At 43.2% G+C, this 11,784-nt stretch overlaps 1 protein-coding gene across 1 annotated transcript in view; it reads right to left on the reverse strand.

Annotated features, from left to right (window-relative positions):
• TRAPPC3 (trafficking protein particle complex subunit 3) overlaps positions 1-10,580 on the reverse strand; it is a 99,675-nt gene extending 89,095 nt beyond the window's left edge. Inside the window, exon 1 of the mRNA XM_078681179.1 lies at positions 10,356-10,580. Coding sequence (XP_078537305.1) covers positions 10,356-10,397 — 42 coding nt within the window. The 5' untranslated portion in view covers positions 10,398-10,580. The remainder of the gene's footprint in view (positions 1-10,355) is intronic.
• Positions 10,581-11,784: the final 1,204 nt, after the last annotated feature.

Raw genomic sequence — 11,784 nt, forward strand, 5'->3', positions numbered from 1 at the left:
GGGAATTGTCTCAGGCTGAACTCATCTAAGACCGAGGTTCTCCTGTTTGGGGCTAAAGACAACTTCTGGTCCCCAAGACGGTGGCCGGAGGAAATGGGCACCCCTCCCTCCCCAGTTGCTAAGGTAAAAAACCTGGGGATACTGATGGACGACACACTGTCCTTCGGGCCTCAAGCAAATGCGCTATCCTCAGCAATCCATTATGTCTTGAAAACAGTACGCAAAGTCTTGCCATTTCTCCCAGATGAGCACAGGAAGACAGTGGTGACGGGACTAGTAATGTCCCGGTTGGACTACTGCAACGGCCTGTTGCTTAATGCGCAACAAGGGCTGCTCAATAAACTGCAAATTCTGCAGAATGCAGCGGCCCGCCTGATCACGTGTACACCTAAATTTGCCCCGGTTGCCCAGGATTTGGTTAAACTACACTGGTTACCGGTGCGCAAGAGAATTGCATTTAAAGCTCTTTGTGTAGTTTTAAGGCACTCAAAGGAATAGGCCCTCACTGCATGATACTGCTCTTCTAGTGGTACAAACCAGCAAAGTCACTTAGGTCAGCCAATCAGGGGCTGATTGTGGTTCCAAGAGTTAAGAAGGCTCGCTGGGGGGGGGGGGGGGGGGGGGGGGGAGGAGTTTTTCCCTGGGAGCAGCAAAATCCTGGAAAGCCCTTGCCAGTGGTCCTCAGACAGGCTTCGGATCTGATGTCCTTCAGGAGGGCCCTGAAAACATGGCTTTTTAAACATTAACTTTCAGGTTAAGCTCAAGGAGTGGTCAGTTAGCGCCAGGATACCGGCTGGTAACAGTGCGCTTTAAAAATGTGAAAAATAAATAAATAAATACAAATACCCAGAGAACCCTCAAAACAAAGGGTAAGAAAACAGACACAAGCTTGGAGAAGAATCATTGATAGCGCTAACAGAAATCCAAAGGGCAATACATGCAATTCATGTGGGGGCGTCCAGAAAGCGCAGCAATGCCCAGAACAAACAGGATAGCCATTGTCACAGTCTCAGTTACACTCCTCACCAGTTAGATTGCAAGAGAAAGGATGACCCAGTCAAATGCTAGAATATGAGAGTAGTGCCAAGGCGAGGTTCAACACACAAATCAGCAGCAAAGGCAGGTGAACAACCGAAACTGCTCAAAGGAGACAGGCCCCCCGATGCTGAGGGGCCGGCGTCGGGCCGCAAGAACACATCGTCGCGACATCAGAAAAGTCATACAATGGTTAGTTCATGCAACATGTAGTTAATCATTGTCACTGTGGGTGGAGCTACCGCGCCAACCATCACCCCGGGAGGGAGCCAGGCTGGATGAAGTGGAGAATCAAGCCCAGGTGGGGGGGCTGTGATGTTCAATGAAGTCCTCAACATCAGCGGGTTGCAAAAAGAAATGAGCCTTAACCTAGTGTCCCAGTCATAATTTAACAGGAAAGACAATGGATTATTTCAGAGCCTGTGATTGAAGGTTCGTTTTTACCTCTAGAGGGCAAAGTCAGGGTAAAATGAGATATTAGCAGCCTTGTATTGAAGATCCGGGTTGTCTTGGTTCAGCCGTAAGATCATTTATATGTCCCTATAGTTTAATAATCAAGCTATGATTAGGTGAAGAGTTTGGCCTGGTTTGGGACTGGGTGCAAGAGTGCAGTGAGCCTGTTCCACAATAAAAACATTGGAAAATGTGCGCAGCCTAATAGAGCATCAACGACATTTTGAACAAATCCCCCATAGTGAACACCTTAGCCGCGGTAGGATTTACCGCGGTGCGCTGAGTTTTTTTAAAACCCGTGTTACATGACGAGCTCAGCTCGTCATGAGTGTACGAGAGGTGTACCTCATGACGAGCTGAGCTCGTCATGAGCGTCGAAGGGGTTAAGAGTTGGTGGTGGACTCAAGAACATAGAGTATCCTAACATTATTTTGTCGAGAACTGCCCTCCAAATCCTCGTGGTGTCCCTAGACGCGCCTCAGCTTTTGACACCACGAATGGCCATATTTGTTTGCCGTACTCCACAAGTTGGGGTTTGGGTCCGAGTTCACCGACTGGGTGCGACTTCTGGCAACATTTTGGCAAGATGCAAAACACTGAAATAAATAAGCACTGGCAAAGCCAATATTAGTTTTAATGTGCAAACCCCTGTAAATGCAGACATTCACGAATGGAATGCGGAGTTCAAGCACAAATTGGGTTAACCACATTAAAGTGTGTCAATTGAATTTACCAGTGCTGTGAAATAAGTAGCAAAAAACAATGTTTTTTCTTTAGAATGCATGTAGAAGATGGAGAATGGAATGGACAAACTGTGATGATAAGTAGTATGCCAATGACATTTAAATTAGTCCCTTGTGCATTCAAATGGAAGCACGATGTGGAAGGTACAATGATACACCAAATAACCAAGAGAAAAAGTAAAACTCCTCTGGTCGGAGCCAAAGCCCACTCTATGCACATTGTAAAGAGAGGTCAACCAAATGTCTGCTCTGTGAAGTGAGGCTTTTCCAACGCACAGAAGAGGCTACACAGCGCTATGGAAATGGATACGTGTTACAAGGACCCACATCAGTGGCATTCTGTTCCCTGATCTCAGATGGATGGAAGGCCACATTGAACCATGGAGATTGAAGCTACAATTACTTGATGCACACTATCCCTAGCAGTGACTGCTTGGCAGCATGAGTTATTCGAAGCATGATGTCACTCACATTTCATTGAGATAACTACATGAGTCTCCCTAATTCCGTGTGGGTAAGCGAGCGGATTCTAATAAGATAGTTCAGTGAGCTGAGTACCTGCTTAGAGACCTGCAAAGGCTAACTCAGACTCTCATAAGAGGGTGAGCCAATAAGTATCACTGGGTTGGATAACAACACCTGCACTCCAAGTGACTACACTCTATTTCAATAATTATGCAGTTTCCTAAAAAAAAATTGCTGTTTTATAAGACACAACTCTTCAGCATTACATACAAAACTAATTATCGCACTACATTTCTCCCCAAAAAAACCTTACCGTATCCTTCATTATTACTGCTCTATACATTTCATTCACCAGACTAAAAGCAATGAACAATAGAAAAATGTATCATCCTAACAAGAATTTTCTTTCCACGAATATAAAAAGGGGTTTTGATACTCCTGCGTCCTTAAGTTATGGAATACTTTATTTGAGTCTGTATCTTACATAAATATAGATGAGGCCAATCCACTTATTTAATTGGCAAACGATGGGACAGTAAAGCCATCCTCTTAACATCTCATCTGTTTTTAATTCTCCAAAGGCACTTACGCCCAATAAAGCTGCGGATATATCTGAATAAAACATTTCTTTCAATTGTCTTCAGAAAAACAAATCTGTTAGTATGCTGTCTTATATCGATTACCTTACCATTCGCGTTATGCTGTTCAAAGAAAGAGTTTAATGCAAAGGTACCAGTAAATTCAAACAGCATTTTTTCATAGTCACAGTTTTGTTTACAGAAAAGTAAAAAAAAGTTAATAACACAATTTCCCTTCTTTTTGCATGTAGTGGAATTCTCGGGGCAAGCTCAGTTAATAATTAGAAGTGTGCTGCAATTCACTCCCCAATTGTGAGCTCAAACAAACTTGAAAGACAACTTTGGCCCACGCACTTTACAACAGAGCCAGGGAGACGCCTCTGACTTGTTTGCGCTGAACACTATATAAGCAACCATTAATATTAGTTATTGCCGTAAACTATCTGAGACTGTATTGAGTTTATAAAATGTATTAAATAAGGCATAAAAAAAATTGGAATGTCTCTGTGGAGTTCCATAAGATACAAGATAGAGAAAGCGAAAATCCAGTGGACAGTCGTCAGTGCCTTGCACCAAGCATGTCAAACTGAAATGGAGGCATGTGTCAGCAGTCAGGATGTCCCATGGTGAAATTGGGGATCCTAACAATTCTCAGAGTTTAATGAGAACTGAGTAAGGTAGCTACTCGGAGAGATTGAAGCCATATTTATATAGGCATGAATGATAGAACTCTGAAGGTATCTGTTGGGATGGGAGTGTTTCCTACCTGATACACAGTTACGTTTCCTTGCCTCGAGTGCCCAAATGTGTGCAACTAGGATCCTGTTTTTTTTTCATTTTGGCTTAGCCGCACATTAATCTAGTGTGCGCACAGAGATCCAGGTATGTCCCTTGATGTTAAGTGAGGTCCTGAACCTGTCACCAGGAGGGGAGGGGAGCACCTCTCCTCAATGTACAGAGAGTGAATTACTGTCCCTATCATAGGTTCAGCACATACAGTAGTGGTGGCAGTGTAGCGCACTTTGTTAATCCACAGTTGTGGCCAGACCTTTTTATCTGTGTCACTGAAATGGAGGCCCACTCATTTAAAGTTCTGATTATATCTGATTATCCAGATCCTAGTGCTAACATTCAAGGATTATGCATGCGTGTTTTGTGCATGTGGCCTGCATTGTACATTCCTGGTGTGTCTAAGGAAGCCAGAGTAATAGAGGTGAATGCCCCAAGCTCGAATTGCTGCATGAGATGAAGGCAGGGTTGTTCTTCCAGTCAGTGAAAGAGTGATGCTGCCATGCTAATGCTGTAAGGGAAAGACATAGACAATAAAGAGAGAGCAAATGAGTCAAGGCTCCTTTAGAAATTCAATTAGGCCTTTTGCCAAGTAAGAAGCTGCTGATTAGTATTCTTAAAACACTGCCATTTGGTAGATGTGAGGGGAGAGGGGGAGGTAGGACTGCAGACTCTGTTGTGCAAGGTTAAGAGGACACCTTTGGGGAGGCCCGCATTTTGGTTTTTTGAGATTACATGCTTCAGTCTGGCTAATGATAACCAGGTGTAGAAACCTCACATCTGTTTGTGTCCCTGTTGTGGGTGCTCCTGGCTGGAGACACCCTGCTATGCAAAACATCACTCTACAAAAAGTATTTGTCTAGAAAGCAGCCTTCAAAAGACACTTGGAAGGAGGACCACCTCAAACCGGTTCAGAAAGAGCAGGCAATAGATCTACATCTCCTAACTGCTTGTTCTGTGTAAACTTGTTGCTCCAGTACAAAGTTCTCTATGAGCAAGGAAAGAGGTGCTCTACACAGTATTCAGAGGACTGCTGTGCAACCAAAGCTGGTGTCTGTCTGATGCCCAGATTCACAGAGGGGAAGGGCCATCACTCAAATCTACCCTTTACTGTAAGAGTTGTTGACCTGTCCTTAAGTATCAAAAAGCCAGCCTTCCTGAAATGGAAGGAGTCTTCAACCCTGCTGGGGAAGTGATGGTCCAAGAGGAGCAAGGTGATGTGTGACCCCAGCGTGGTGAGAATTACAAGAAGAAAACGACTGTTGGCAGTGATTTGCATTCCACAGTGTCAAAGTGCTGCAGTCAAAGCCCCTGCATTTCCTGGTGGTAACCTTTAGCATGACCAAAGACTGCTGGAGCCAATGGGGACTCTGATACTCTAAAACATGACCAAGCAGTCATGCTAGAAGAGAAGTAGCTGCGTGTCCTGAGCCGTGAGCCAAAAAAGAAGTCTGGGCATGATCGGAGCCATAGTTCCCAAAGACAAAACTGCAGTGTCACTTGAGCCGCTGAAAGTAAAAACAAAACCTGCTCTACATTCACAGAGTGTGGGACTTGTGCTGGGCCTTGCCATATGAAAGAGCTGCACCATTTTGTGACAGACCTGCACGTAGCCATACCATCCTGAAGCTGGCCTGCGTGTAGCGCCACTATCCTGGACTCAATTGCCCATGCGGGGCACCACTGATGTTCGAGCACATACTTAGCCAGCCAGAGTCTCCGGGAAAAGCTATGAAGAGCCACCCCTGTTACCGGAGAACATGGAGCAGATACTTCATAGGAGACGCGACTGCCAGGAGAGACCCTGACAAAAACTGGTAGCTTGCCCTCATGCAGAAGCAAGAGTGGGCAACTGGAGGAGTCGGTGGGCACCAGAATTTACCGACCCGAACACTGACTAAGAAACCTTATTTGGTGAGATAAAATATAGTCAGAGAGACTGCATGCATTGAGAGGCTATGGGGTATTTAGAGCTGAGCCTGGCACTGGACATGGAAGGGAACTGCCTATACTATAAAGGGGGACAGTTGCATTTTTCTAGTGTCGTATGAGTAATATGTAGTTCTAGTGTTCCTTAAAATACTATTCTTCTTGAAAGTAAAGCACTGTAGTGGATAATCTTTTAGTACACTAAGGTGTTCTTGTTGAGTGCTAAGCTCGAGGATCCTCACACGACCACCCTGAGAAGCAACTGTTCCCCAAACCTTCCACTTTAAGAGAAGTGCTGAAGATGTACGTTGTCCATAACCCAGTTTGAAAAGCCATGCAGAGCAGGCTTCAGGTCAAAGGCAAATAACATTAACAACTATGGTTGAGGCCCAGTCGCCCCTGCTTGTCTTCTTACTCCCTGACAAGTGTCTGTCCAATATCCTACTCCTTGCAGATGACAACTACAAAGTCTGCAGCAACAGATTTCAGAGGGTTGAAAACGAATGCTCAGGAGCACACCTTAGGCAGAGGCCCCAACAAACAATGGAACACGCTTCCAGTAATCAATAAAAGGAAACAATATTGGGAAGACCATTCACTGACAACTTTGCGAGTCAGATTGTTTGCAGTATGTGGTTAATATAACGAAAGGGTCTCCTTTCAAGTCAGACTACAGAAACTCTTTATCAGTTGGTGAGATAAGTAGCCTGACACACAAAAATTATTTAAAACAGAAGAGTGTCCATTTTTGGTAAAGAGCACGTCAATGCTTAAAGGGTTTGCAAGAGTATAGAAATATAAGTGGAGTACAATAGACTGCCACTGGCATATTGAGGAACTTCACCTGAAATACACTCTGACCAAAACGGGAGTGCACACAGAGCTCTTTTTTCTCCTTTGCATAATTTATGTATCACTCTAAGCTTTCAAGTAGCTCGGTTTCACTGATAATAGTAGGTCTGCTTATGACTGGACTAGGTTATAATACTCTGCTCAGCTTTAATGAGAAAGAAATGTTTGACAGGAATTACTTTGAATTTATTCTAGATGAACTTGGTTCCAAAATCCAAAATCTGTAAATAGTCACCTTAGAATGGTAAATGTGATATTTTAATTTTACTATATTTTACTAATACAATACTAAAAACGCCGTCAAAATACAGGACTTTAAGTGGATTACAAACGAGAGATGGAAATAGATTTATGTGTTTAATTTAAAATGTTCTTTGCTTATGGTAGAACTTTTAAAAAAATTGCCTCTTCTTTTTTGACATGCTATGATACTTTAGTTTTCAATGGCTTTGACATCTCACTACATTTATGTACACTGTACGGTACGACTTGGTGTATTATAGTAAATTCAGACTGCTTATACACATAGGCCTATAATAATAGGCAGTGAGACTTAACGTCACCCGGCCTACATATTATGTACTGTTAGCACAAACTGGGTAGACAAAGATGATAGCGCACATGACTCCAGGATACTTTTTGTTTCAGTCTGTGATGCTACGACAGTTGAATATCCACAGTTGTGGGTTTGTTCTGATGTCATGGTCTCAGATTTGTCAAGTGCCAGAGCAATCCCGCAATCATTCAATCTGCGGAGATAGTGAATTTAAAAGGCATTTACCATGCAGACAGTGCTTTAAATAGGCCGGTACTCACCGGTACTGAGTACCAGCACTTGTTCATTTTCTCGCATCGAGTACCTGCACTTTTCCTTGAATAAGGAGAGTACCGGTACTCACGAGGGCCTGGTTTTGATACAGGTGGCGCTCCTCTCATCAATCATCTCGTACGTCGGCAGCCCCTTCCACTCTTAATCACAGTGGATGCCTGGGCCGGGCTCGTACAAGAGTGATCTGCATATGTTGCTCTGGAAGCCATCAGAGCAGAGGTGTGGCTGCAGGGAGGTTTGATTAGTCTTTGTTTTTTACACAGCGGGGGCAGAGAGGTGGCTATTAAATCTAATGGGCGAGGGTGTGAGAAGCATTGTTCAGTTTAATACGGTGCTACAATGATGCTTCTGTAGCAGAAAGCGCTATTTGTAAACCGCTACCAGACTTACAAATTCGCCAGTACATCTATCACAAGACAAGATGTTGAGCACTATGTAAAAGTCAAAGGCTTGATATTGTGCATCTTCAAAACACATACAAGCATTTTTTCCAGTTACTGCTGCCTGTGGCTGGCCGAGAATGAAAAGAGTGTCTAATCAACAGCCATTTTTTTTTGTTGCAGATAAGCATTTGCTAATCATATGACACAGGAAGCCAGTGCCTTTCTTTTACGTAAGATTGGGGCACCATAAGTAGCAATAAAGTGGATAACTCTGGTGGTTAATGCGCTTGCTAGATCTGTGTGCATTCTAATCTAAGGTTCGGCTCACAATAAAATTGCATCGAGGGTCATTGTACCTGCTGGAAAGCATAGCATGCAACATTTAGTTCAGAGATTTTTTTATGTAGATAGCTCAGTAGGTTAATGGTTTTATTGCATAGATCCTTGTCTTCCCTGTAGGTCACAAATTAACATCCTTGGCATATATTTTAGTGAATTATGTCCTTGCAGCAAGGACCTGCCTGCAAAAACAAGATATATATATATATATCCACAAAATCAAAATGCTGATAAGCAAAGCGCGCACTCGGGAGTATGGATGCAAATGTTTTTATTCCTTAGCAAACGTTACGCGTTTCGGCACGGCACTGCAAATGCCTTGATCACACATATATATATATATATATATACATATACATATATATATATATATATATATATATATATATATATATTGCCAAAACAACTTCCAAGAGATATATATATCCTTATTGTTTTTTCTCAATCTTTTCATTTTTTAAGGTTGCTACAAAGGGGTTACGTTGGGTAGTAATAAACACTTTAGTAAGTGCTATATAAATGGGTATTAATGTAAAAAGCTAATGGACAGATACATCTGATATTCTAACAATGCATGCATAATTATTGCATAGAAACCTTAGAAAGGTAAAAAAAATTTAGCTCTGCCCCTTGTTCCGCCTTTAGCACCACCCTTATGCCCGCCCCAAGCTCCACCCCCAGTCTATCCCTCTTTTTGATGAGTACCTGCAATTATTTTTGTCCATTTAAAGCACTGCATGCAGATATAACAGAACACTTCTAAATTTACAGAGAGCTGTGTAAATATGACACACATCAAGATCAGGTTGAGAAAACTGGTCTCATAAGGCAAGTCCCCACGAAACGTGAAAAGCGGTGACGAAAAAAACTACATAGTGAGACAGGGAAGAAGTATACACTATCATTATTACGAGCTTTTAATAGCTGAAGTGATAATGAAGCTGGTTAAAAGAGAACTACAGGCTTGTGAGAAGTCAATAGAAAAAAGAAAAATAGAGCACCAAATCAATGTATAGAAATTACACCTACTTCTAAGAATTGCATTTTCTTTTCCTTTGGCAGTGTCAATATTTTATCAATCATATACTTCTTTATTACACTTGCCCGTATGAACGCAATTAAATGGCACATACTTGACCATCGCTCTTTGTGCTCGTTAGAGAGGCCAAGGACTGGATGTACATGTTTTCTGAGTACCTGTATCACTCACTGACAGGTACTGAGAGAAACTCACATTGCCTTCAGCATCAGCTCCTGAGCTCTCATTCGTGCCTGTCATTAACACTCGCCCTCGGCGACTCCGATCACTGTATGCACAATTCAAAAGTCAACTGTTGCATGAACAAAACTAGAGAAACACAACGTCTGGATAAAACAAATACTCTTAGGGAAACAAGGTCAGGTAAAACGAGAAATGTAAACAGGGACTACATAAATGACATGTATTACCTTAAGGGTTTTTACAGACATTGGTGAGAAATAATGAGCCTAATAGGGACCCATTTTCGAGTCGGTTGTTATTTATTGTCGGGTCTGAGATCCGACAGGACCCGACCTACTTAAAGCAGTGTCGCTCTCAGATCGAGCACTACTCGGTCTTCTTATCTACTTAGCTTTAATCCATTCCTCCACTTTTTCATTAAGCTATTCCTGCTCTCACGTTACTAATTACCTCATACTCAGTGTTACATTACATTTCGTGCACAGGCATTAAGCCTCCCTTACACCATTACTCCGGTACAGCCCTTTTACGCTTGTTAGTATCTCTGCTTCCCCGTTACTTCGCAATGACCCCTTCCTTACCGACATCCGCGGGCACACACTCTCTCTATTAATAAGACATCGAAAGCATTTTATTTTTGCATTCCCCCATGCGCATCCCCCCGAGGGTGGTGCTTTCGCATACTTTGTTTTTCATAAAACACTGGAATTTCTACTCCCTTACACCCTATAGAATTACCATTTTTTTGCTCTCAGTGCCGCGGTTCGCCTGCCTCGACATGGCGCCTCCGCTCCCGCTCTCGCCTGGCTAGTGACTGCTTAAGACAGTAAGGCCAAGGGACGGCTCCTGCTCCTGGGTGCACAGAGTAACGAGAAGAAGCGACCTAAGGACCAGGTTGTGTTGACAGCTCACTCCGGAAGCAAAGGGTTGTTGGCTCAATGGCCATGCGCGGCACTGACATGGAGGAGGGGAGAGGGGGAGGGCGTGACCATGAAACTGAAAGGGATAGTGCAATGTAGCGGCCATCTTTGAAACACTATTGAATTATTTCATCCGTACAAATCTATTATGAATGTCACATAATAAAGTGCAGTCACTTTGAAATACAGCTTTTTATTATGGTGATGATTTATTGATATGTTACTTTGATTATGTATTTTTTTTTTAAATAAGTTCTTAAGTTTGCTTAAACAGGTTAATATATTTAAATCTTACTTAAAAGTACGTGTTTGTGTAATAACACGTTGAGTAAGATTTTAGTTAGGATTACGCACAACGCTCGATTACTTTTCGTCGTTGTTTTAAAACAAGTAATGGAAACTTGCGGCAATTGTCCATCTTTTATTTGCATAAACAGACGCCTTTTTCGCCTACTTTATTTCAGAGATCGTGAACTACTAGAGTGCTAACTTTCGGCAGAAGAACTCAAATGAGACACTCACAGATTGGAAGCTGCTCGAATAGATGAGAAATTCGCAATATTTCCTTTGGTACAGAAAGTTTAGTTGCCACCATTGTTTGAAAAAACATACCGGCTCACACATGCCAACATTGGAAAAGCGGAAAGAGAGAGACTGAAAAATGTCCTAGTTGTAAAGTTGTTTCCTCCACAGAACACTCTGAGTCAGTGTTGTAAATAACCAGGTTTATTTTCATACATTCATGCATGTATTTTCGAGCTAAGGGCGCCGAGCGTCTAACTGTCCCCAGCTCCGGTCGCCAACTGCCGCTCTACGCTTTCGCGCCTCTCCACTCCTAGCCTCTGCGCATGCGCACCCTCTCCGCTCTAGTCTGGTGCGTCATCGCGTCATCGCGTATGCGCACCTAGACTAGAGCGCACACCACATATCTCCCTCCTTTATTTGAAAACATAAGCGTGTCCCTCTCTTCCACCAGGTGGGGTGTCCTTCAACTGGGAATAGTCTTGGTGGGCCAACCAGGGGAACAGCACCCATCTAATGTCCTTCCATATCAAAGTCTCTATAACGAGAGGGCACAATAACTGCCCTTCCACTGCGGGTGTGTCTTACCGGCATGCTCTCTGACACTTCAGTCTCTCCTCGGGACACCCCAGCTTCTCTCGCATCTGCTCTCTGTTCTGCGTTCACCTGTTCATCACGGCCCTCGGACAACCTGGATCCCCAGGCTTCCATTTCACTGTCGGCCC

Source organism: Lissotriton helveticus, chromosome 3_1 (assembly GCF_964261635.1).
Source record: "Lissotriton helveticus chromosome 3_1, aLisHel1.1, whole genome shotgun sequence".
NCBI classification, from domain to species: domain Eukaryota; kingdom Metazoa; phylum Chordata; class Amphibia; order Caudata; family Salamandridae; genus Lissotriton; species Lissotriton helveticus.